Source organism: Montipora foliosa, chromosome 13, assembly GCF_036669935.1.
Source record: "Montipora foliosa isolate CH-2021 chromosome 13, ASM3666993v2, whole genome shotgun sequence".
NCBI lineage: Eukaryota > Metazoa > Cnidaria > Anthozoa > Scleractinia > Acroporidae > Montipora > Montipora foliosa.
This window is the reverse complement of record NC_090881.1, coordinates 28,502,307-28,529,162: the sequence shown is the minus strand read 5'-3', so window position 1 is coordinate 28,529,162 and position 26,856 is coordinate 28,502,307. Positions and strand designations below refer to the sequence as shown.

The 26,856-nt window shown below is 39.6% G+C and overlaps 1 protein-coding gene across 1 annotated transcript; it reads right to left on the bottom strand.

Annotated features, from left to right (window-relative positions):
• Window positions 1-1,313: 1,313 nt before the first annotated feature.
• Window positions 1,314-26,856, bottom strand: LOC137983024 (protein ECT2-like). The gene is made up of 22 exons (XM_068830186.1): window positions 26,664-26,856; window positions 26,217-26,302; window positions 25,721-26,101; window positions 23,707-23,780; window positions 23,543-23,570; window positions 15,329-15,428; window positions 14,448-14,566; window positions 14,099-14,164; window positions 13,595-13,793; window positions 12,800-12,930; window positions 10,872-10,988; window positions 9,656-9,724; window positions 8,107-8,217; window positions 6,753-6,849; window positions 6,319-6,400; window positions 6,165-6,243; window positions 5,952-6,071; window positions 5,051-5,201; window positions 3,887-4,041; window positions 3,683-3,768; window positions 3,392-3,484; window positions 1,314-2,667 (listed from the first exon to the last, which is right to left on the bottom strand). The coding sequence occupies exons 1-22, from the start codon at window positions 26,722-26,724 to the stop codon at window positions 2,541-2,543; spliced, it is 2,532 nt and encodes an 843-aa protein (XP_068686287.1). The 5' UTR covers window positions 26,725-26,856; the 3' UTR covers window positions 1,314-2,540.

The following is a 26,856-nucleotide window of genomic DNA, read 5'->3' as shown; positions in this document are numbered from 1 at the left end:
TTGTCATATGGGCTCTTTACACTATTCATGAACACTGAGATGAATGTTTGGACAAATTTGTCGTTTGCATTCGCTCTTTTCGCTGTAAATAACCTGGATGCTTAAAAGCGACGAAATCCTCTAAAATCGCATCTCACGGAGCAGTATGCAATCCTAGCAGAGCCGTACGGCCTTTTGCGACCCTGCTCGTGCCACTACGTATGGCCCTAATACGGGGATTTCCCATTACTTTCACAATGACAGTGCGCGCGGAGCCGTACGGTTCATAGGATAAATTGTATTATTTTCCTCCGCGGTGACCTGGATGAAGTGCTCATATAGCAAAATTTTCAGCCCGCTTACAGAGATCTCGGTAACCAAGCCCGCACTCTCATAGGAACGCATCGAAGTTTTTACAAAGGCTTTAGAGGCAAGGCGAGATCTCTGAAACCGGGCTCATATGAAGAGGCCTTTAAACATCGACCAAAGGGCACATGCCTTTTAAAGTCGAAGATCTCAATGCGCTTTTTTACTATAGAGGTTTTAACCCATTGACCCCTGGGAGCGAGACATAACAGATTTTACCCTTCAACTGAGGGCGTCCTTGCGCGTTTGAGGTGTCAATGGGTTTAATTTAAAGGGGTAGCATCAAGGGAATTATCCCATTCTTAAATTGCTTCTGGATCACCGCAGTGAGATAAAAATCGATTACATTTTAAAAGAAAACTGAGCCACACTCAGTTATTACGGAGCTAATCTAAGATGCAACAGGAAATCTTGAAAACGTCGGCCCGACGTTTTCAAGTTGGTATTCATTTTAATCTTGGCTACGCGTAACTAAAAACACTTAAGAATGGTTTCTGTGAGCTGAAATAGCCGTTTTGAAGAAACTTTGGCCATTAATTTTAGTTTGCCATCGGTAAACAGGTCTCCTTTCTTTGCTTTCCTTGTTTTTACTAACAATCCATGACACTGCCCCTTTAAGCAGAGTTTCAACTGGCATCCATAGTAACAGGGCCAGCAGATTGCTTGCACTATTTATAGAAATTTTTGTCGTTTGCTTTCAGCTACTCCACTGATCGGTTTTTTATTTATAAATATGCACAAGGTTGATCCCAGATCGACAGCGGGTATGGTAGGAAAAACGACGGTTCAGACTTCCAACTTGCTTTGTTTGTAAGACATTTTAAGGAAGAAAATCGAAGGGAGAACTGAAGGTAATCTTTATCATTTACACGAAAAACTTAGTAATGAAATATATTGAAATATATCTTTTGATCTTAAAAATATCACATTTCTGAGTTTAAGAAACTTTAATAAGAGAATTATTAAAATTCAGAAACAAACCATTTAATGCTATAGTAAACGATGATTTACAGCAAAATATATGTACATAATCTATTTTCTGCATGAAAATTTACCTTTCAAGGCATTTTCTTCTTTTACTTTAACTATTGCCAACTCTGAACCCTTTGCTTGCGCGTTAAAATTGAGAGATTTAGTTGCATGCCAAACTGATCACGGACACCTGACAAATCACAACAGATATAATTTAAGCGGTGAAAGAATCGAGCAAAGAACCAATGGCAAGCGAAGTTCGGAATTGCGAAGAACAAAAAATTAGTTGCTTCTTTCCGTTCGTTCGTGTGACCTGGGTAAGCGCAAAGGGATGAAGCAGAGATGGTGAACGTAAGTAATGACAATCGTTCGCAGAACAATCGCAAAAATTGTAATTTTTACGGTCGGTCAACTGAAAATGCTTTTCGTGGCTTTAAAAATAGAGCACTTTCCCTATGCAGTAATAAAATGGAGCTATGTAGGCGTTCGATTTTCTTGAAACCCTCCAGGCTCTGTTCATGAAGAACGGTAAAGAAAATTAAATCAAGTGTCTTAGACAATTTTTAGTTTCATCTCGGGCGGGTACAAAACACAGGTCTCGGTTTTGCCAGCACAGAAAGAAACCTAAACATTCGTTAAAGCTAACCTTAGGCCTTAAAACCCTTCTAAAGGTTAGCTTTAATGAATGTTTAGGTTTCTTTATGTATTGGTAAAACAGAGACCTGTGACCAGAGACTTGTGTTTTGTACCTGCCTTTTTATTCTCCCTCAAGATTCCTATGTGCAGCGACCAATCATTGTCATTTGAAGGCGTCAATGACGTTAAAATGTCTATGCGACAATGAATTACCAATTGCTAGAGTCTGCCGTGATATAGTGGCTCCAATCTAGTTCAAGTACGATTTACTCAGCGCAGCAGCAGGATGGGATCATAGTAACAAAGCAAAAAAGCCTTTGCCATCGTAAAAACATGTAAATTTCCCGAAGGGAAACGATGTTCTACCTGGCAAACATTTTTTACTACATCATGAAGAATTGACAGTAACATCGATTAAAATCTGCCTTGAATTAAGTGAATTTAAGAAGCCCAAATTCCTTGGTTTACAAATGTTACAAAGTGTTGATTTTCTATCTCATATGTCTGCTGAGATAATCATTGAGTGGAACAGTTTTAGTTGTCACAGCAACCAACGAGTTGTTCCATAAAGTAATGCTGGCTTTTTTTTATGGACTCATCAAATCGGCAGCAGGCACGCTTGTGGCCCTCGGCCTGGAGACTTGGTTGAGAAGAGCAGATGGCAACAAAGGACTGGCCTTAGGCATCCGATCCCGATGTGTGGATGGCGAAATGCTTAAAGAAATCATACGGTTTGTTATTAGTATGACCAGAAACTCATAAGGGTTGAAACGTGTAACGCGCGTTCACAGCTTCCGAATATTCAGTGCGAACGGATTGGTTGAATGTTTCAGTGCTAAGTACCATATTTGGAAACCCCTCGCTCTTGTTGTTCCAAATATGGTACTTGGCAAATCGAATATTCAGAAGCTTGTTTCCCAGCACACAAGAGGCCGTTACACGTTTCAACCCTTATGGGTTTCTGGTATGACCCTTACGGCTAAGAGAAAATTAGATCTTACAATTAACAAGACGCCCGAAGCTAGAACAGGACTCGAAGGCATGTCTCTCAAATATCGCCTCACACTGAGCTCAACAATATCAAGGAAACCAGTGGAGGGTGAATAGATGGTAGACTGATATGAATACAGAGCATTTGAAAAATTTACTAATCATTCATGAGGGTGATAGTCAATAGAAAGACAGTATTGAGATCAAGTGTTATATACCCCTGTAAATCCAAACAGTTGAAATGATACTGTACATTACAAGCTAGTAAACTGACGGATTTTGGAATAACCGAAAAATGACACTGAAATGTTAGGAAAAATAAATAATAGAGTAAGGTTTGAAAAAGTTATTTTAAAAACAAATATCAATTTAGAAATCAAATGGCCACCCTTTGGTCTAAGGGATAACCTCTTCGGAAACCTTGCTGTTCCGTTTGCTTGATACATACCTTGAAGTTGCCCTTCTCAGGCTTGGTGCCTTCTTTGGTGTCTTATTCATAGACAAAGCCCTACTTACTTTTCGCTTCGTTCTCTTCGCCACCCTAAAACGAGAAGAAAGAGAGAAAAAAAACGAATAAGAAAATTTTCACTGAGATGTGTTCTGCTTTCCTGAAATGTCAAAGTAACTGTTTTGATTTGCGTGCTTCGTCTTCCAATGGAGTAACCTCTGAACGGACTTGCAAATGTTTGATGTCTGAAGAACAAGAATCGAGCAACGTGCGCATTGATTGCGAAATTACCTGATAGCACGAAAAAGGGTTCCGTTTGACATATCACTTTTCGTTAACATCAACTCCTCTGCGTCCACTGAGGTCAGAAAATTTTCCTGAAAATCAAGCAAGTCAACTGCATGATAAAAAAAGTGATGCAAACGGAGGAGAAGGGGAGAAGATTGAAATAATGAATGCGAGGTCGATGACATGGAAGGGGTAGGTGGATCTTACCGAGTCTGCGGTGCACGCTGCGTTAGCGAGACCAGTAGTCAGTTTTTGGAGCCATTCCTGTTTTTTTATATCCTCACCCACAAGTCTAAACATCAACAGTTTTTCTTTCAGTTCCTGCGAGCAGCGATAGATGATTCCAAATAAATTTTGGCACTCTGTGAAAACAAATTCATGACGTGATAAGATGTGCAATGATAAGGCTGTCAGTAATTTCTCCCTCGCAGCATGCGCTCGGCCAGCTCACACCATTTTGTAACGTCAAATCGACCATGATTCCGCAGAGCAGTACAAATTCGGCCAATTTGTCAAACCGGTACAGCTGTTTAACTCTTAAGATTTTACATGCAAGTTCCTTTTTTAATTCTCAAATACATCCCTAAACAGAGCATTTAAGTGCGCACAACACAATATATATATTTAGTATAAATACACAGGTGATTATACAAAATCACGCGCTCTCGTTGGCTCGCTATCTCGGATTATCAGCCGATAATCACCTCGACGGACAAAATGGCTGCCAGTAGTCGTTTTGCCACTGTAAGTGAAGATGATTTCGCGTTGAAAAGATTTTTTTTTCTCTTTTTTGAAATAATCACCTGTGTATTTATACTAAAACAATTATTCGCCGAAGGCGAAGTGATTATCGGTGAATATTCACCTCGACTTCGTCTCGGTGAATATTTAACAATTATTCCATGAGCGCGAGTTGGATATGAGTTGGCTATAACCAGTCTCATATCCAACAAGCGCGAATGGAATAATTGTTTTATTAAATTCCTCAAACTCCAAAAGTTTAGAAAGTACGAAATACGAGTGAAAAAAACTTGATGAAGATGCGATGTTGCGTAAGACCTTGTGGTCAGACAGACCCAGGCTCATCACAAAAACATTTGTTGCCTTTTCGCGTACTTTTCAGAGAGCAATTTCGCTTTCCGGCGAAAACACTCTTAGCTTGGCAACGATTAGCTCAATCACTTACCATATAAGGTCAAACTATGGTATACGAGCTGATAACCGAAATTGAGTGAACCAATCAGAGCACGAGAAATGCATTATCCGAGGTTGAAAACTTAATAATCACCGATAATCACTGAGCCTGAGGCGAATAATTGTTAACTATCTTCATGGTTTTTGTGCGGCAAAGGCAAGGGTTCGCATACTTACCCCCGTTATCCCGGATGTCAACCACTCGTCTAACATGCGACAAAGGCATAAATTTTATGTGCTTGTAGGCCTTTTTAGGGGTGCCAGTTGCTGGACTTTTCATCGGTAGAGGGACGTTATTCATCATTTTCAAGCCACGTCTTTTTGTTACCTTGGAGAAATTACACCCGAAAAGTTATTATGAGTTTAAAAAATAACCGGAGGGTGTAAACTGCAGGTTGCAGGTCACTGCTTCACCATAACTGAAACAGCCCAAACCTTTACAAAAATGCTAACCTTAGGCTTAAACAATATTTTTTAGGCCTAATGTTAGCATTAGTAAAGTTTTGGGTTGTTTCAGCTATGGTGAAGCAGTGACCTGCAACCTACAGTTTACACCCTCCAAAAAATAACTTCAGATTTAAGTTTACAGTGAACCGCAAACAGCAGATTGAATATGAGAATATGAGAAGCCTCAGTGCTTGGATCAAAACTGAATTCTGGCGCTACCATGTCCTTTCCTTTTCCAGGTGATCTGGTGACGTAATTTAGAGGACTGGGAAGAAGAATTTTAACGTCGTATCCCACAACCGCACGCGGCCTTAGGTGTTGTTTCCAAACTCCCTGCAGTATTGCCATCGCCAAAACTCAAAAGATCATTCCGTGTCTACCACATTTCCTGTTACGGAATGAACACTCAAGTAGACCCGACAAGATCTATCCTCGCCTCTGCCATGTTAAATTCGAAAATAAGGCCGCGCGCGGTTGTGGGATACGGCCTTAAAATTTTTCTCCCCAGTCCTCTGAATTACGTCACCAGATCACCTGGTTCACATTACGCCGCATATGGTATCGATACCACAGATTGTGGTGCACATTATGTACTGGAAACAATAGCTATATATATATCGCTGTTACACACCTCAAGACTGTCATTGAAGAGAAAAATTGTTACAGCTTGCCCTTTCCCGCAGATTGTGTCACTTAGCTCAAAAGTGTCCGCTTTAGAAACATACACGCGATGCGATGACAAAACGTAAGCCTGTGAAAAAAGGAGTAACCCATCAAATCTAAAAAGTGAAAACGATAGCTTCTGCTCTCTGGAAGAAACGAAGGGAACATTACTTTGACCTACTGGGCAATTATCGACGTCCCTGAGAATTTCGAACATTTGTACTTGGCCCTCTGTTTTCCTTTTGTCTTCGTTTATATGACTGAAAGAATGAGAATAAGACAAAATCAGCAGAATTTCACAAACGCAGAAACATTGTAATAATGGCAACTCCTACGTCATCACATTCTTGAGAGAATCCACTGCTTGTCCAAGAGCTGTGTGATCAGGATTTTTCTTGTCTGTATGCTTTAGGAGATCTTTAACATTAAGAAAAAGAAAACGTGAATTTAATAGGGCTCCTTTGCATGGGAGGGTAATTCGCTTGGTTTTCATGTAAATGCAGAACTGCAGATGAACGTCCAGCCGCCATCCCGTGTTTAGTCGTACATGTAAGATCTTCCCTCGGGCAAGTAAGATCCTATCACTTGAACATTTTCAGAGCAGCAAGTATCGTTTTATATGCAAACTGATTCCTGATCGTTATTTCAACAGTCCATGAAAGCCTGGTTTTGTTGATTTTCTTAGTGAGCTAACGAAATGGGTTAGCGGGAGCCTGGTAAGGTACCACCATCCATCTTTGGTACCAACAAACAGAATTTTTGTAATTACCTGTGAGTAGCAAATTCATACTGGGAAGTCTTTGTACTGGTCTGATGAGTAATTCGGCCAGGCTTTGTCGCCCACACTCCGGTCTGCTGAGGCACGCCTAGAGACAACCAACAAAATGGGTTATAGAGCGGTTTTCAATTGAGTGTCGAAAGTAATTAGCGAATTACTTTGGTTTTGCATTATCTCACTCATTGATTGGTTCAAAGTTCTTGTGCCACTTTTTCAACCAATCAGAGGTGAAACCAAAACCAATCGTGGTTCGCGCGTGCACATTTTCCCGCGCTTTGTATCGGCTACGTGTAATTACTTCAAGTTTTCATTGGTTTACTGGATTGTCTCCGTCCTTTTTGATTTGCCAAAGTAATTACTTTGGTTTTGGTTTTACGACAGTCGTTTGAAAACGGCTCTTTCTATGATATCAAATTCAACATCAGCTTTGATGAATCAAAGAACTAAATATTTAAGCCTCATGTGCACTGTGCTCGTAAAGGATGTTGTTACAACACAACATTTTCCTCAATTTCAAGTTACACTGTGATTTCTGATACTTTTTTGACAACCCTGCACTCCCCAACTTTCATTGTTCAGGTAAAGGTACACCTTCTTTAACGTCGGAAGTTCCTTTACCCTCTAGAGGGTATTCTCCCAGGAAGCCAACAATGCACTCATTTTAGCCCCCTCTTTCCATCAGTGCTGGGTTTTAAGGGCACTTAAAGCTAGCCAGAGCTACACAGAAAGGAAAGAAGTCGATTTTGGGACCTCTCGTACAGGAGGCCGCGCACTAACCAACTGCACCATCCTTACTCCTTGACAGGGAAGTCATTCACTTGCAAACATTAAACGACAGACAACATAATTGAACGCGGTTTTGCACAAGCTTGGTAGTTTTGCTTAAAATTTCGAGCAATTTCTCATTTTCTCTATTTTCACATACCCCATAATACACTTTGTTAGCCCCTCCCCATATTTTGCATAAACCATTGTTTTCAAATGCTCTTGGGAATATGTAGTGTTTTGAAACGGTTTATGCAAAATTTGGCGGGGGGGGGGGGGTGGAGAGGAAGCAAGCAAAGTGTATTATGGGGAATGTGAAAATAGAGAATTGATTGCCATTTATTGCGGCATTGGTGAACCATGGGCTTCTCTCAATAATTTTGTCCTTTATGTGATAAACATGTAATAGCAATATGCCCTCGTGCAATTAAGGATTAAGTTCACTTGTGTTTTCAAAGTTTTCCAAATTGCCCTGGTTGCTTTGAACCTCAAGCATTTTTTGTAAAAAACTTTTAAAATACATGTGAAATTAATCATTAATTGCCCTTGGGCGAATGCAATCTAGATTGCTTTAAGTTACCTTCAAAAATGCATGAAATCTTGGTAATTCTCTATCACATCTTGCAACAGTTTCTTTTGTCATCTCAAAATAGTTGACAAATGGGGGATAAACTTTGACTAACTCTTCTGCCTATGAAATGATAACAAAGACAAAAGATATGAAGGACAAGTAACAATAGTAGAAAAATCTCACACTTACAGCCATCTAAGTGGAGTCTGATAATTTGTTTAGTTTACAAGGAGAATAAAAATTGGGTCAAATGTTACTATTTAGGTAAACATTGATGTACCAGTACAAATGAGATCAATTACTATATAAAACCAGGCTTGCTCAGTTGTTGTCATTTTTAAGCATCTTGCTTTTATTCTATCAGCCTTTTAGGATTATGGCTGTTTCCTAGGCTCACTGTTGTCTTTAGTTTGTTGATAGCTTTGCATTGGGCCATCTACTCGATCAATAGCCCCTATTTATACTTAGATGATGGTCCACACATACACTTGTTTGATCATATTATTTTGTAGCTAATTTTTTCTGATCATTGCAGAGGTGTTCCCCCTCCTCCCACCAATCTTTCCAAATAATTATTATTCTATCTGTGCAACAGGTACTGGGCCAATGGCAGCATTGTGGGATTTGCCACCCATGGAAGCAGTATGACCTAGTCCTTTTTTGGCGGTTGGTGGTTTACTGGCATACCAGTGTACAACCTTAGTTGTTGTTGTTGTTTTTTTTGGCTGTTGTCAGTTGGTGGTAACAGCGTATGGCGTACAAGCTTAGTTGTCTGGCTGCGACCTATCTTCTTTGTGTTCATAGGCCTTAAGGTTAGCAGTCTCTCACCCATGCAACAACTTGCATGGTTTGAAGCAGTACACCAGTGTCATTCATACAGCTGCAGGCTGCATGGGGCATGGCAGGGCTTAGCAGTCTTCCAGTCATTGGTTGTACATTCCATTGCCATCTATTGCTTGTAGCTGTCTATGTGTGTAGCACAGGGGTTTTATTAGAAGCTGGGACCCGGGTACTAGCACCCGTCTATGCTGAGTACAGTTACCCGCCTTTGCTCAGAGGTCTCAAGATCAAAAGCCAGACTATATATAGGGGTACGAGGAGGGGTTACGTTTATACAAACGTTGGCCGTGTAGCACTTATATTTTAAACAGAGTTAACTGAATAGAGTGTAATGTGAAGTGCTAGATTTCAATGCCATATGAACCATGTGAGCGTTAGCCCTACAGATGGAAATGGGCCCACACAAGGACAGAGAAAAACTCTGACCAGGGTGGGAAATGAACCCACGACCTTCGGGTTAGATCTCCGCCGCTAGATCTCCGCCGCTAGATCTCCGCCGCTAGATCTCCGCCGTTAGATCTCCGCCGCTCTAAGCGGCTCTAAGCGGCCGCTAACTCTATCACAAGGTCCCTCCTACTTTAAAACTTAATAAACCCCTGGTAGCAGTCGTCCAACTTGGCAGTTTGCCAGTATACCAGCATGCAACCTTAGTGTCACTCACCCAAGCAGAGGCTCACCAGCACATAAGTGGTTTAAGGGATCAAACTTAAATACTTACATGACTGCTTATAATGTTTCCTATGCAGTTTTCCTCTTTCCAGTCATTCAGTGACAATTCAAGTTCATGCTGAAAGAGAAAAATACCATCAAAGTATGTGCTAAATATGTGAAGAATTTCTAATTTGTCATCATACTCAAATTATCAAAAACCAAGGGAGTTGAGCCAATAAAGAATTGCTTTGACTCCAGATTAGTTGGACTCAGCAAATCCTACAAGGTTGTCAGGGCCATGCCATTATACTTTGATTATTCAATTAACAATTATTCCATAAGCGCGTGTTGGCTATAACCAGTCTCATATCCAACAAGCACGAATGGAATAATTGTTTTATTAAATTCCTTCCACTCCAAAAATTTGGAAGTACGAAATACGAACGGAAAAAGCGAGCAAATCCGAGCGAAATCGAAAAAAACTTGATGAGAACTGATGCGATGTTGTGTAATACCTTGTTGTCAGACAGACGCAGGCTTATCACAAAAACATTTCTTGCCTTTTCGCGTACTTCTAAACGTCGCAATTGATCCAAACTTTCCACAAATAAAAGTTTTTTTTCTCCTTTTTGGCTTTATTCAAAGAGTAATTTCGCATTCCGGTGAAAACATTTTTAGTTTAGCAACGCTTAACGCAATCATTTACCATATAAGGTCAAACCGAGGTATATGAGCTGATAACTGAGATTGAGTGAACCAATCAGAGCACGCGAAATGCATTATCCGAGGTTGAGAATTTAATAAAGGTAATTATACTTTAAGTGCCTCTCTTAACAACTAATTGTTCTGACAAAAGCTAGGGTCTAGTGCACATGCTGTTTGTATTTTTCTGGCCACATGTTTGACTTTGAGTTTTTGTTGATAACCACTCTGAGTTATCACGTTTCATTGTCCCCTTTCTTTTGATCAAAGCTATGTGAATACAAAAAATAAGATTCCCAAAAAATGTTCTTCAAATAAAGTTTCAAGCAGTTTTATTAGCTTTGTGTTGCTGTAATCAAAGAAAGTCAGGAAACACCTCAGATTTTTTGTACAAGTAGACAACCACAATTACCATTCCAGATAAGTTTCAGATCAAGTTGGGGTAAGCAACTCCAAGTTAATATATTTTCAGAAGCCTAACACCTGATTTCTGGGTTGGGTATTTATGCAAAAATCAGTCTCTTATGTGGATGACTGACAAAACTCTCTTGATGTATTTTTTTTGTCTGCAGTCGCCTTACCATGATTTTATTGTGAACTTCCAGAATGCCAGGTAAACGACCAAAGATTGTCTTGATATCTTCAGCTGAAATAATTGACCCCCCACGGGGATCTTTTTCCAGTGGTTCTTTGAACACCTGCAGAGAAATAGAGGATATTACATGGCCGTGCGGAGACAACAGTGATCTTTTCACGTGTGAAGATATCATGTTTTTGCATGAAAGCTCACTTGGTATTTATATAATAGATAATCTTTTACTCTACAATCAGGGTTGTTTAGTTTTTCATCATAGGTTGCATCATGTGAGCAAAGAAGCAAGGGTCTGACAAACAGTGAAGCATTTACACCTAGTTGAAACTTGTTAAGCTTCATCTAAGGCAAATTAATGAGTGTTTGTAAGTATGTATGTATGTATGTAGGTGTGTATGTATGTTCACGTTCCAATCTACCATGTTTTTGTCAACTTGACAAAGGCATTCGATACCCTCAACAGGGATGCTCTATGGATAATTCTCGGAAAGATTGGCTGTCCCGCTAAGTTTGTCCACATGTTTAAGGAACTGCACAGAAATATGAAAGCTTGTGTGACATTCAATGGTCAGGTGTCTGAAGAATTTTCTATTGACAACGGAGTCAAACAGGGTGATATTCTAGCTCCAACACTGTTCTCAATCTTCTTTGCAGTTATGCTATCACATGCTTTTCAGGAGTGTTCACAGCAAATCCAAGACCTTTGAAAAATTAATCCGGGAACTTTTGCATGCTGACGATGCAGACTTCTGAGCTCATAGCTCGGAGGAAATGCAGTACATAATGGATCGTTTTTCTGCTTCATGCAATGCATTTGGTTGAAAAATCAGCCTGAAAAAGATTAAAGTCATGTACACCTGGGAAGCACCTTGTCATGTGATGGTAGCCTAGATGCCAAGATACATCTACGTATTCAGAAGCCTCAGTAGCATTCGTTAAGTTGGAGAAGAGGGTCTGGGCAGATTGCGGCATTACTGGCTTTGTCAACCATCAAAAATCCCATGCACAGCAACCCCCAGGTGATGCTCTACCTCCACGACTGAGGGAAACTACATGCGTTTTATGCACCACAGTTTACAAGTCAATTGTTGGCTTAAAGAGACGGATGCTGGTGCATAAGGCAGTTATTCCTCAGAAGGAAATCATGAACCCTGTGAAGACCCTAACATTAGCCTGCTATATTAATTTTGATATCGACCCTGTGAATCAGCTGCTGGTTTGAAGAGCCACCTATGGAGCCATGGAAGAGGTACTGCTGGTGGGGTGGATTTAAACAGTGGTGCTGAATGAGACAGCAATCATCTGCGAAGATGGAGCAATCATCACGTATGAGTGTATGTATGTAATGTTTGTAGGTATTGTAGTGTAAAACTTGTTGTGTTTTGTGTCAAATTAAAATAAAATGAAATCTTCGGCAAATTAAATTGGAAATTGGGTTGACCTAAAGTTTCAACTTTTTGAGTTAGTTGCTGGCAATTCAGAGCATCAAATGCAAACCTTTCTTTTCTATTAAATCTCTTAAATGAATTCAAAAAGGGATTGTCTACCAGTCAGCTATTTGTGAAGCACAGTAGAATCGAGATGATTACCCCCCTCCCACCTCAAAAGAAAAAAAAAAAAAAAAAAAGTGGCAGTCAAACCCAGAGCATCCACACACAAAATTATGAAATTCCTCAAGGCTGCTGCCTAAGAAAATTTTAAAGGGGCCCTCAGAGCTAAACGCTGAGAACTTAGGAGCCCAACACATGAAGTGAAAGGTGTTGCTGCGAAAAATTAAGGAGCCCAGAGCTATTCTTTGGGAGCCCCAGGCTACCGGGCTCCTGTTAGGCAACAGCCTTTCTCCTTATTCCATTCAGCTATGCCACCCATTCAAAAGACTTTCTTGTACTGAATAGTACAAGGAGCAGTGTTATTTACCTTGAAGATGTTACTTAGTATTTCAACATAATTCCTTTCTGTCTGTAGAAGTTCTAGTGCCACTTGCTGACGTGAAGAGAGGGGTTTGGGTGGTACAGTGACAGGAGTTGTTGCAGGACCACTTTGACCTTCTAAAACAATAATAATAGCAAAAAAACCCGTAGGATGTCTGTTCAAATCAAAAACATTTTATCCAATTGGATGAAAGAGAAAACTGCATTCACATTGTCATTAATTAACAATTATTCGCTGAAGGCGATGTAATTATCGGTGAATATTCACTGAGACGAAGTCGAGGTGAATATTCATCGATAATCACTTCGCCTTTGGCAAATAATTATTTTAGTATAAATACACAGGTGATTATTTCAAAAAAGAGAAAAAAAAACATTTCAACGCGAAATCATCTTCACTTACAGTGGCAAAACGACTACTGGCAGCCATTTTGTCCATAGAGGTGATTATCGGCTGATAATCCGAGATAGCGAGCCAATAAGAGCACGTGATTTTGTATAATCACCTGTGTGTTTATACTAATAATAATTATTATTACCACCAGTGAGATTATAAATATAGAGGAAATTTTAAACAAATTTCTTTTCTGACATTCCACAGCTGTGCTGTACTGTTCTGTTTTTACAGAACAAAAAGACAGAGGACCAAACGTAAAGCATTAGCATTGAACACTTTTTTGATAAGACTACTGGGTATCTTTTCTTTGCTGAATTTTATAAAACATCTTGGTACATGAAAACACATCAATTTGAAAATAAACTGCTTAATCTATCAGTGTACCATTAGGTGTAGCAGGTGACGCCAAGGAGTTTTCAAGAAGAGATCCAGATGAGGACAACAGGTCACCACTTTTGCGCTTTGAACGAAACAGGGGAGAGTCTGGAGACAACAAATCACTGAGATCCGAGTCCTTTAGTTTGCGGCGCTTCCTCTTTCTACTTCCTGGAGTGAGCTGCTGACCACCAGTCTCAGAGGGCTCCTGTGAAAAATCATGCAACAGCTAGTTTTGAAACTTGTTGTTGTGGCAAGCTTAAGGCCTGGCTAAACGCTCGCAACATTTCAAGGCAACATCTTGCAACATTGATGCATGATGTTGTGACATGTGTTGAATGGACTGGCCAAACGCATGCAACATACCCCAACAGGGTGGCCAAATGTACTCAACAAGTTGTGCCCAACATTGTTGCAAGATATTGCGGGCGTTTGGCCAGGCCTTTATACCACACGTAGAAGTTACATCACTAAAGACAAATTCATGCAAGGCTCATGGGTAAAGTTACTTACTGCAGCTGTGAAATGATAGAGAGATTCATCGGCACATGCATCCATGTGAATACTGGCCCAGAACCACTAAAAGTGCAGGAAAAAAATAAAGAGTGATTTCATAGGTTATAGAGCATGTACAGAATGACAAGAAAAAAAATGCCTCCCTCCCTGGAAAACTTGGGATGATAATTAATTTTATAATCATAATATTTTACAGGAGATAAATAAATTCAAGACAAGACAATTTCATTTGAGGAGGCACAGACACCCTCTGCTGACTAAGAGTTAATTGATTACCCAAAACCATCGAGAATAATCCCAGTTATTTGTTTATGCAACTATCAAAATTTAATATAACTGCACTTACCTCTTGCCTAACAGCCTGGAAAACTGCCTTGTCCAATAGGCTACTTGGTAACTCTGTTACACTATCTTCTACAACTAAATGGGTGCAGCGAGTGTCACTTGCCTCCACAGGTACACCACCTAAAAATGTGACTCCTGCGAGTGAGACTATACAGATTTTAATTTGCCTGATGCCAGACTATTTTACTCGTCAACTGGGGGTCTCCTGAGAAAAAGCTAATCAATTTTAACATTGTAGGTGATTTTGTATGACCGTGTTCATGACACGTGCACATAAGACACTCTTACGCAAATAATTCCTGATGAAACATGAGGTGAAGTCATGATAGCGTACAACAAGAGAATAGAACTTATAAAACATATGTTTGTGGATATCTTTTAATGAAAAGCCTAAAAGAAAACAAACTCATCAGGGATGCACGTTTTCACTAGTCTTTAGACAATTAATACCACACAGCAACTAAAGCAAAAAGCAAATTTGGAGAGCAAAATTAAAAAAACTTCCCTAAAAGGGGACAATGGCTGGACAGAGGTGGCACATTGTCATCCATCATGCATCACGCATGATTGTTTTTAATATTTTGGGAAGTCACTCACACTAAAAGAATCGCTCAACTATGTCCGAGTGGTTTGAAATTTATACTTTTGGGTGGCCAAGGTTTATTTGCTCATCAATATCAGGAAATGTCTGTACACAGCAGTTACATTTGTCACAAATAGTTCATGTTTTGATTGTTTGTACAAGATTTTGTTACTAAAACATCAGCATTATTTTTATACAAGTTTTGGAGTTAACATTCCTATGAGGTATCTGTTCAGGGGTCAGACTGTCACTGGTGTCATTCCATCTGTCAGTGATGTTAAAGGAAAACTGGAACATACCTTGTTGTTCTGTTGATTCTTCCATGTGTTTCTTCTCTTCATCAGAAAACCCATGGAAACTAAGAAAACATCCATGAAAAGGCATCATCTTGTATTTTTCCTGTGGATAAGGAACACAATAATGACTCCAAACACCCATTATGACATAGTATAGCAATGATCCTAAAATAAAGCAATGGCCATCTACATCAACTCTTGCCTTGGACACCTTTTTATTACAGACAGCTGCTAAATCCCCAGCGAAAATTATAGGTGTTTGACGGTAAGAAAACTCCTGTTATTGCAAACTCTTGCTAATATGGACTTACAGACACCTTTCTCAGTCCTGACAGCACAGTTGCATTCTTTTAACACTTGTTATAATTGACATCAGTAGTACTTTTCAACTTTGCAATTTAGGCAAAGTTAAAATCAAGACAATGCTAGTCAGCATCCACTCTCCAGACTGGCTAATAGGTGACCCTGGAATTGTAGGAGCTCCTTGTGGTGGCACTTGCTTTTGCCGCTGGATCGTCAGTGTCAGGCGGCCATAACGCTTTGCCAGAGGCTGTTGTTCCATATAGTCACTCTTTTGCCATTTTGCCAATTGCTATAGCCAGTGTGGGGGACACTTCATCAGGCAGTTGCCTGTTCGTGCCCCATTGAGCAGTCCTCCAAACAGAAGCTGAATGACATCCCCAACCATCTGATTTAGGTGCTTGGCTAGCTCTGCATACCAACTGTATATCTGGAAACCTACTGAACATTCAGATCGCCTGGCATCACTCGGAAGAAGCCTACATGTAAATCCTTGTCCATTTCTCTCAACCTCTACATTTGTGTAGAAGTCATCTGTTTTAACTTCACAATCGTCACTCACTCCTCTTTCTGGTGTCAATTCCTCCATTGGCCATCTACTTTCTTTGTATCATTATCATTTTTTTGTGGCCCATTAAGCTTCTGCCTTTTGCCATCAGGCTTAATCAGTGGTGCTTCGTTCTCGCATTGGTAAGTTTGTTAGGTGGCCTGACCTTCATGCCCTGATGCTTGAGGTTGTTGGAGTTGTTCCCTGTTCCTCCCTGCATCACAGTCCATTCCTCATCTAAAGCACCTGTGTAGGTGATTAGGTTTGATGGGGGTCTCTTGCAGGGTTGCCATGAATGCCTCCTTCCTCCTTGACAGATACCTTCCCTGCCCAAACAACCCGTGAGGGACCAGCTCCCAAGCTCATCCATAATTGAGTTTTCAGGAAGAATATTTCTCATTTTCAAATTTATTCCCTCCTCTTTTTATCCATGCTTTTTTCATTTTGGCTTGATTGGCATTTGCAACCTCATTCCCAGGGTTCTTTCTTACTTCAGGGTTCGCACACTTTTTCAGACCAAAAATTCAAGGACTTTTCAAGGACTTTCAAGGGCCAAATTTTTAATTTTCAAGGAACTCTTTTTTATTTACGTCATTGAATTTACCCATAGAAATGGTCTGACAGTACAATTCTTCCTCATTTCCCGTAACGTACACGCGTGAAAATAATGCTAAGGCACTGGTAACCATTCTCGACCCCACAGCTTGTCGCATTTGTATGACATGACTTGAGAGGCTGATTATTTTCACTGAAGTTTTCAAAGATTAAAAATGCGGGTCAGAAAAAAATTCAAGAACTTTCAAGGACCAGGAATGAAGAGCAGAGATTTTCAAGGATTTTCAAGGCCTTGAAAATGCACTCTCAAAATTCAAGGGTTTTAAGATGCGTACGAACCCTGTTACTTGCTTCTTTTTCTGCTTGTCGGAGAGTCCTTCTTTATTTCCTCATTAAGGACAAGGTATTTTAAAAAGACAAGGAATGCCAAGGAAATGAAAAGTAAAAGTCCCCATTCCTGTTTGATATGATCCTCCTAAGAAAATACCGGACTTTTTGCAGAAAATAATCGTGATGTACATAGCATGTACATGAATGAGCAACATGCATGCAATATGTTAGACAGAGAAGTCATATTGTTTTGATAGCTATTGTTTGGAGAGGAGCTGGAAAGAATAATTTTGTATTGTAATTATTTGGATATTTATCCAATCCCACATGAAATTGTGCAGTAGGTTTTTCTTAGGGCTTCCAGTCAAGTTGTTATCCATACAAAATTAAAGATAGCTCTTTTTATATCATGGTCTGCAATGTGGTAGCACGAGGAAACATGGGGTCAGGAACTAAAAAATTCAGCGTTCATTTCAGTGGAAGAGAAGCTTCCATTTAACGACTGTATCAGACTGCGTAGTGATGGAAGTGCTCACAAAAGGACCGGTTCTTGAATGGACGAACAGTGGAAAATTACAGGAGCATTTTCTGATGTGCTGGCCCCCAGTCTAGAAACTTTCAAGAACCGGATGTGGGACTATCCCCTTGACAGACGCTGACCAAATGTTTTCTAAATTATAAACTCTCACTTGCACAGACATTGTTTGATTTTACACTTGCATGTCCATTTGCATGTTTAATACCTGCACTTCTTATTTCTTATACTGCATGCTCACAAGAATCTTCTTATGAGAAGGAGGTGGGCAACACAGTAAGAAGAAGAAGAAGAAGAAGAAGAAGAAGAAGAAGAAGAAGAAGAAGAGGAAGAAGAAGAAGAAAAAGAAGAAGAAGAAGAGGAAGAAGAAGAAGAAAAAGAAGAAGGAGGATCTCATCTAAATCTGTATGTCCAGCCAAAGACTACATGTGTCACAAGTGTGGAGAAAAGGGGTACTACCAGATATGTTGTAAGTCTGAGTCATAGTCAGGCAAACACAAGCAAACCAAGTACACGAAGGTAAGACTACGCAGTTTTCAAATCATTGAGCCAGTTGAAGGTCACACCGATTGGATTAACAGTATCCTTTCCATCACAAAACCAGACGGATCGATCAGATTGTGCATCAACCCAAAAGACCTCAACAATTGCATCAAAAGAAACCAGTACTTACACCAAACCCACTGACAAAGTTACTGCCAAACTTCATGGCTCAAAGTACTACACAGCAGCAAAATCAGGCTATTGGATGGTGGAGCCTAACCAAGAAAGATCTTTGCTGACAATGTTCAACACACCATGGGGAAAATACAAGTTGGCTCAGACTTCCATTTGGCCTCAAGTTCAGTGCAGATGTCTTCCAAGAGAGACTGAATTCTGTTCTGCAAGGGGTGAATGGAACCACAGGGTGTGTCAATGACGTCCTAGCAAGACATGCAAACTATATAACAATCCCAATGTGAACCCTCTCAGACTACTCGAAGTTGCAAGAATGAATGATATCATGTTCAATGCAAAGAAGCTGCAGTTCAAGTCAAGCAACTGTTCATTATTTTGGACATATGCAAACACCACAAGGTATGAACTCAAGACAGATGAGAGAAAGGTGGATGCCATCAAGAAGATGAGTGCACCAAGGGGCAAACAAGGTCTTCAGAGTTTTCAAGGCATGGTTAATTACCTGAAGCACTACTCTATTCGCCTGATGAAACTTCAAGTCAATTAAGCCACTCTTAAGAGAAAACATGGCATGGAGTTGGGACTCTATCCAGTAAGAAGCGTTCAATGATTACCAAGACTCCAGTACTCACATTTTTCAACCACAGGTGTGAACACATCATCTAGATGGTTGCCTCAATGAAAGGACCGGGCAAAGTGCTAGGATCGAAGGTCAACCCAAGTGAAAAATGCAGTGTTCTCACCAGGCTGCGCCCTTGTGAGATTAAAGCAACAAAAAAAGAAATGGCACATTAAAAGTCACGCAAATGTGCCCACCTGAGCACACAACTATGCTACGAGCGAAACAGAGTTATAGAAGTTGGCAGTTTTTTAACGGCAAGCAAGTACTCCAGCTCTTTGCTTCTTAAACTGAACGAAAACAGTTTATCAAAGTATTCAAAGCGTTTCATTTTATCGACTTTTGCCTTCGTCACCCACATGAGAGTAGCGCAGCCTCAACACCTTGACTGCCATATTGGATCAGGAAGGTTCTTTGTGTAACAGATGATGGAGACTGTGGGCTCATGTTATTCGTCCCTCTGAGCTATTCATCGTGGTTATAGAAAACAGGATTAATTCTTTTGCTCTTAAGTACATCATCATAACGCTGGTGAAGAGGACAACAAGTACGCAAAGATAAAAAAATGTTTCATTGAAGAAAGACATGTTTTTCAGAGTACATGGCAGTCACAATTCACATAGCTTCTGTTTGCCTATGATGCATGCCCACATTACAAACTGGGACAGGCCATCTTTCACTTTCTAAATTAATTATTGTAAACTGCATAACAAGCAGTCTGGCCAAAAGTTCCCAACAAAGCATTGTAATTAGTCCTGAAAATCCCAGAGGCGAGAAACTTATAACTTCACTTCACTTCACATCATGACCAGTAAGATCTGTCTACTAACTGTGGTGTTATGCAAAACACTGAAACCAAATGGCAAATTTTGTGGTAACTTTGTCTGGTTGGATGTAGGTTGGACAATCTCAGTGAAGGAATCTAACACCTTGAATGCGTCTATGTTCATTCAAAAAGTCAGATCTCTGTTGTCTGCCTATTTATATTCATTAGCACTGAGCTCTACACATTCTTTAGTTTCAGCAAATGTGACTAATTCTTGAAAGTCCAAAATTATTTGAAAGAAAGCTTGTCGTCTATTTTATGCTTCATTATTCATGGAAAGGGATCTTCAGAAAAGGGTTTGATCCTGAGCTCCAGTGAGAAATTTATTTAATTGCATATGGTTTTTGACAGAGTGTGTTGCTTGTTTGCACAAATGGAATGAAATAGAAAGGATTTTTTTGAGATTTTTTTGCCTTTGAGGATTCATTGCGTTGTGTAAATATTAACTAGTTTGCATATGTGGGTTGAAATTTGATATTGGAGCTGTTTTTATAACCAGGACAGGAATTCTTGCTGTTTAGTCATTCTGGTTTAAAATGAAGTTTATTTGGGAAGCCAACAATATTTCTTTAAGCTTATCTACTGTGCATTTAGGTGAATTTCTATGTTCTTGATTTATGCAACAATAATTATTTACAAACAAAAAGCTATTTTAAAAATAAATAGGGTTTTGTTTCCAGACTGATAATATGTTAGGGTGTTGGGGAATGAGCAAGAAAATTTGAGGAGGACAAACAAGTACCAAAGGCAACAGAGTTTGCACTCACAGTGTGTCTAGTTAAGTATTGTAATTAGTTGGATATTTATTCACTCCTGCATTGAAATAAAAATTGTTCAGTCAGTTTTTCTTAGGGTTTGAAGTCAAGTTGTAATCCGTACAGAATTGAAGATAGCTCTTTTTACCGGTATATAATGGTCTGCAGTGCGGTAGCATGAGGAAACAAGTACCATACTGTTTTCGTCAAACAAACTGTTCAGAAACTGTTGTAGTGAACGAAAGAGAGATGCAAGTTCTGCTACGATTTGTTTTGTTTGTAAATGAAGACCTGACACTATTTATAATTGTGCAACTGTACTGCATGTGGGAGTTGTACCTTGTTATCTGACAGTCAAACAAACAGACAGGCACTATATCTCATTTTTTCACTGAGGATGTGTGGAGACAAAAATGTTAAGATGTTTTGTCCTTAATAATAATATACATGAAAAAATTCCCAGATTCTGATTGGCTGAGAGCAGTGCAGTTCAAGTGTAACACAGTTCACAAAGTGTAATACACCAGTGCAAATTACACATTGAAATTATAGATTAATGAGGGTAAATATCATTTAGGCAAAGTTAAAACCAAGCCAATGCAGCAGTTTCTCCTGTGATATCTGGAGAGACTCCAGGGAAGTTTGCAGGGGCATTGCCATGTGCTTTGGCTTGAGTCACCTTGTTGCTTACCCACTTGCTTTGGGTCTCTGGAAGACTGAGGTTTTCATTTGCTTTGCTGCCTATTTTCTACAGAAAGCTAGCGCTCCTTTGTATTTATTCGCTTATAGAGTTGATGCCGCCGAAACGAACAACTCTCAACAGTTTGAGTGCTTATTTTGACATGGGCACCAACCCAGAAAACTAAAACTTGGATCTTTTTCCCCGTCAGTCCAGAACTTTCTGTGTCAAGTTCTTCTTCTTCCGGCTCAGCTAATATTGCACCTGGTTCATCGTCGGGCCCTGGTTTATCTCTGGAATCATTAACTGCTTGCATCGTCAATGCGATTTGCCCACTCCTTGACTCAGGATACCTCAGTCAGCAGCTTCATCCTTGCCGGCCGCTATGCGTTTGGCTACGACCAGTTTTTCCTTGCCGGGTCCCAGTTTGCCAGTGGCTTCATCCATTGCACAATTACCAGCTTCTCCTGGCACAGATAGGCATATATTATTGGTTCCTAATCCTTTGTTGCCTTTGTTGTTGTCCTGTGAGCTCGCTCACACTGCCATGTGCTTCATCCTTTTCACTCGGATCGTCTTACCTGTCCTCCTTGCCGTCCCTTCAGCAGCCACTCGTTGTTTGGCCAGTATTTTCCCTGTTCCATACAAAATAGTTTGGCAGATCATCACTTGAAAGTTTATCGATCTCCCCGAACTTCTCTCAGGTAACTTAAAGGAAAGCAATTCAGAGCCTCAGCTTCTTTTCAATGGTAGAGTTGTCTTGACGTCTTCCACTAAGCGCCCCATGCGCAAAATTGCAGATATCATCGCTTGGTTGGAAACCTTTTCCATTTTTTCTTTGATCCTTGCTGCTCACTTTCCTTCGAGATGGCATGATTTAACGCCTGGATGGCTTATGATAGAGCGTTTTGTGAACATGCAGATGTCGCTCGACTCACAAATTGGTCCAGTATCAATGTTCAGATGTTTAACTTTCATGCTGCTGGCTCTAGCATTCGATGTTCCTTCACAGAACCAAGTGGGAGTTCCTCTGTATTTGTCTGCAAGTCTTGGAACAATGGTTTTTGCGTGGCGCCCTCTAACACACGCCACTTCACGCATCGTTGCTCTGTTTGCTCTTCGAACCATTGGGCCTCAGATTGCCCTCAGTGCAGGCGGAGACCAACCAGATCCCCAAGCCCCGATAGCCCACACTCTCACTCATGCCCTTTACGTGTAAGTGGCATGTAGGGCAGCAACATGCTCCCTCCACATCTGCGGGTCCCTTGCCATAAGCTTGATGCCTCCCCAGGTCTTCCCCATCTCTTTGATTTCTTTCTCCACTGTCCGTCGCCAAATGATCTTGGGGCAGCCCCTCTTGCGTTTCCCTTCTGGCGTCCAATGTAAAGCAGTTTTCGCAATGGAAGCTTCTTGACGGGTAACATGGCCAATCCACCTCCAGCGTCTCCTCATCAGGATGGTAGCCATTGGTTCAGTTCCACACCGTTCAAAGGGATTTTTATTTGAGATGACATTAGGCCAAAAGATGCATAGGATATGCCGAAGGCTCTTGGTGTGGGGGCATGGGGTAAGGATGGTCCCAAGGCCTCTCTTGCTACCTTTACAGCACCTACCCTCCAGTAAATTGGCATAGTGTTTTAATGATTGGCTAATAAGCACTTGTAAATTTTTTCAAAGACTACAAATTTTGGTCATCTTTGACAAAATTTACTGGTGCTTATTTATTCCAAATTGCACTTGAAATCATGTGATTACCTATACTAATAAATGAACAGAATGAATGTGTTTATCTGAATTGCGGGTTATAGATGAAAGAGAAAAGTGATCCTTGTACTTATCTGGGTAATTTAAGCTTTATTGTCTTTTACAGACACTGTAAAAATTCTGGTGGCTTAGAACCTGTGACCTCTGTGATGCTGGTCAGTTGGGAGCAGGTCAATTTGTTGGGCTCATGTGCAGGTTACAGATGAAAATAGAAGTGATCCTGAATTTTCCGGTTAAGTGCAAGGATGGCTTCTCCCTTTCATCTGTAACCCACATTTAAAATACATACATTTATTTCATCCATCGAGTCCTTTCAGTTGGTAGAGCATTGCATTGGCATTGCAGAGGTCATGCGTTTAACCCATTGACACCCAGGGGTTCCCCATTGGCGAGTAAAATCGTCTGGTGTTAGACAGAGTAAAATACTCTGGCGTTAGACAGAGTAAAATACTAAGTTTGGCCGGTTTCGGCCGGTTTGGATGTCAAAGGGTTAATTAAATAACATTGAAGCCACCTGTATTTTTCATGTGTCTATAAGTACTTTTCATGTGTATATAAGAGACACAAGAGATAAGATAAGTGCAAGGATCACTTCTTCCTTTCCTCTTTTGTTCTATAAAACTACTCACCATCCCTGCATCCATTGCACTTGCTCCCCTGAAATAATTTCAAATTAGATATACAAGTTATTAAAGTTTGTATTCTGACATCCGCATGGGCAGATTATTTAACAATGGCAATGACTTCATGGTGGCTGCTTCTTCAGTTACCGAGGAGCACAATTTTTACTCACAATTCGTGGCGTCTTTCCCAGCACCTTGTCACCCACTCTTCTGTCATAATCATAATTCCAAGGCTTACTGCAGCCTAAAAAATATAAGGAATATTTACAGATTTACAATACCCACCCATGAAGGCTTTCACGACTTAGAAGAGAGAGTCCTTGGGAGGAATAGGCCTTTTGCAACAATTCGTCATGTGACCTCTTTTTCATAAACACAATGATTCTGCTGGTTTCATGAACTTATTTTTCCAGACTGAAATAAAAAGAGCAGCTCAAAATATGCCACCATGTAGATTTTTGTGAGTATATCATTTAAACTGGTGTTGTTAGAGTTGAAAGAACTCATAAGGATTTGTATGGGAAAAGGACGCCATACAAATTCTTGTATTTTTCTAAGTATTCAAAGTATTTAAGTTTGAAAATTTCCACCCAAGCAAATTTATTCTCGCTTATTTGACCCACGGTAAAAGTAGGAATCTGAGCTCTGTTTGTGGTACGCAATTATGAAAAATCACACCGGAGGGCAAGAGCTTTTCCTTCAAAGACAAAGTATGGAATTTTCGGGTGTTTAAATGGTTATGCAATCTTTACCTTAAGAGATATTTCTCTGTAAATTTGTATTCTGCCTAAGACAAACACAATCTTTCCATTTCTGGAATGTATTAAGTTTGAGCTTTATTATCAGTCATATGACCAGTGTGTTGCAAAAGGCCTATTGGTTAATAGATAGCCATTTCTCAAATTTATGTTATATTTTATTTCAGATTCAATCGATCACAAGTTTCCGCAAGATATGAAAATCTTATTGCTAACATGTACATGTAGCAAGTTAGTACATCTCCAATAATACTTTGCGTTCATTAAACTTGAATGTGCCTCCACAGTCAATCAAATTAATACATCACCACTTTCCATGCAAAACTAAGACTTATTTTATAACTTATTTGATTTGATCTGAGTTTATTTGATTTGCAGTGTTCCTAATAACTACCTTAGTATAAGCAAAATTTGTTTATTACTTTTTTTACAGAGTATTTTTAGAAGAAATGTTTAAGCATCAAAGCTGTTATTAAAATAAATGCTTTGAACCCAGGAGTCATACCATAATCAAGTGAAGTGTTGACCGAATGCAAAAAATGGCCGCCAACAAATTCTATTTTGTCTTTGTGTTAATTAGCCTGACTAGCCTCGTTAACACGACATTGAAAGAATTTTGGCTGACTAATTTTCACAAAGGCAAAATAAAAGGGAAAACAGCTCAATTCTGATCGCCGTCTGCATCTCAAAAAATGTGCATGCTTAAGAGGGGCACTGTCATGCTAAATTTGCCGTTTTAAATCAAAACTGGGTAAAAATGTAAATTAGTACTAACTCTCACATACAACATTCCTGACAACCCACTAAGAAGATATGAAATGTATTTATGGCACAAAGAGCTTTCATATTTAATTTTGGCTCTATTTAAGCAATTGATTTTATATTGGGTTGAGTGAATGACATCATCAGTAATATCATTTGCATATTTTACACATTTTTCAAACTTAAATATCTCCGGAACCAATGCAGATATTTCCAAATGATAAACAAAGTTTTTAATCTTCTCTGGAATTTGTTATGATAAACCTAAAAATTCAAGGGAGAAAAATTTGATCACAGTAGCACTTTAAAAAATTGGCCATTTTTTTCACGTTTTACTCCATTTCCATCCTTGGCTGCAAACAACGAAGAATAGCTTCAGTGCACTTCAATCGTTATTGGTAACAAAACTACAGCATCATTTTTTGGTCTTCATGCAAACACGTCTTCTAGTGTTTTGAAGTTTGACTAAAATGGCGTGACATTGCCCCTTTAAGCTCCCTAATGTCATCCTCAACAGTACAACATGTACTTCTCGGGAAGACTATACTTCACTAAAGCTGATAAGTCTGATGCAGTATTATCGTGATGTAACAATTTAAAATTTCTGTCAGAGATAGAGATAAGCATGGAAAATGTGACACACTAAAAATACTGCCAAACGTACCCTATACTTGTGGCCATGTATTGAATTTGCAACAAGTTGTGTAACTCTTCCACTGAACTCCCGCCGTATGCTACCACCCATATGATGAACCAGATTACAAAGTCTTCCCAGATCTTCCTTCTTACGAAAACCAGTGAAACATATTATGTGATTACTCATGACTGAACAGTAAAGAGGTCTTGAATTACATGGTACAGGCTGTTTCTGTTGGGCACATGCATACACTATTGGTGGTCCAATAATTCTTTGTTCTTCTTTTCGAAGAAGTTCAAAATCATCTCCTTCAAAAGGATCACAAATAAAAGCTACTTCAACGTCATCAGTAGCTGTCTGTAGTGTTTCCTTAACATTGTCTGTTACCATTACAGTGATGTCTAGGGTCTGTAAAAAATAAATTAAAAATAAATTTTGGAGCAAAGAGAACTACAAAAACTTCTATGAACTTTTCAAAAAATACTGTTCTACATCGAAAAAAACGCACTTTCTCTGTACATACCTGAATTGCTTCCATAAGATTTTTGTTCTCTCCATTTTCTTTCCCTACTACACACAGTCGAGTCTCCATGGCAGAACTGTTACTTCCTAAAATTTTAAAGACAAGTCTTAATGGTTCTTGACGCATATGAGCATACACGTTTTTTAAATGAAAAAAAACTTCTGCTTCATCATTCTGTATTCAATGAATCTTCCCGAGCACTTCAAGACTTATACGTACAAAATTGTAAGAGGTTTGCATTGCTAAATTTGAAATCAAATTTTTAGTTTCAACATTCAACAACGATTCCACTGCACTCCCATCCTGTCTAGTTCGAGCTCGACATGAACAGATATTTTATCAGGTTACTTCACAGACCAAACAGAACGACTTAAATGAGAATAGTTGACTTCAGAAAAAGAAATAAGTGGGATGACATGAATGAGCTCAAGTATAGAAGCAACCAACCTTCTCGCGATGTATTCTGGTGGTCTGAAGCATCTAAAGTTCCTGAATTATCGGCATCCATTTCTTAAAAAAAGTGTAGTTTTCTGATAATCCTTAAAGATGTTCCTATTTCTCAAAATTGTCGTTAAATAGAGAGTAATTTCGCTTGACTCTTGTAACGTTTTCCAGTCCAAGAGAAATTTCCTTTCAAAAA

Coding starts and splice junctions, on each gene's coding strand:
- LOC137983024 (XM_068830186.1), bottom strand. CDS start 26,724: ATGGATGCCGATAATTCAGGAACTTTAGATGCTTCAGACCACCAGAAT. Junction 26,102..26,216: donor ATCTTATGGAAGCAATTCAG/GTATGTACAGAG, acceptor TATTTTTTACAG/ACCCTAGACATCACTGTAAT. Junction 8,218..9,655: donor GAAACATTATAAGCAGTCAT/GTAAGTATTTAA, acceptor ATCATTTCATAG/GCAGAAGAGTTAGTCAAAGT.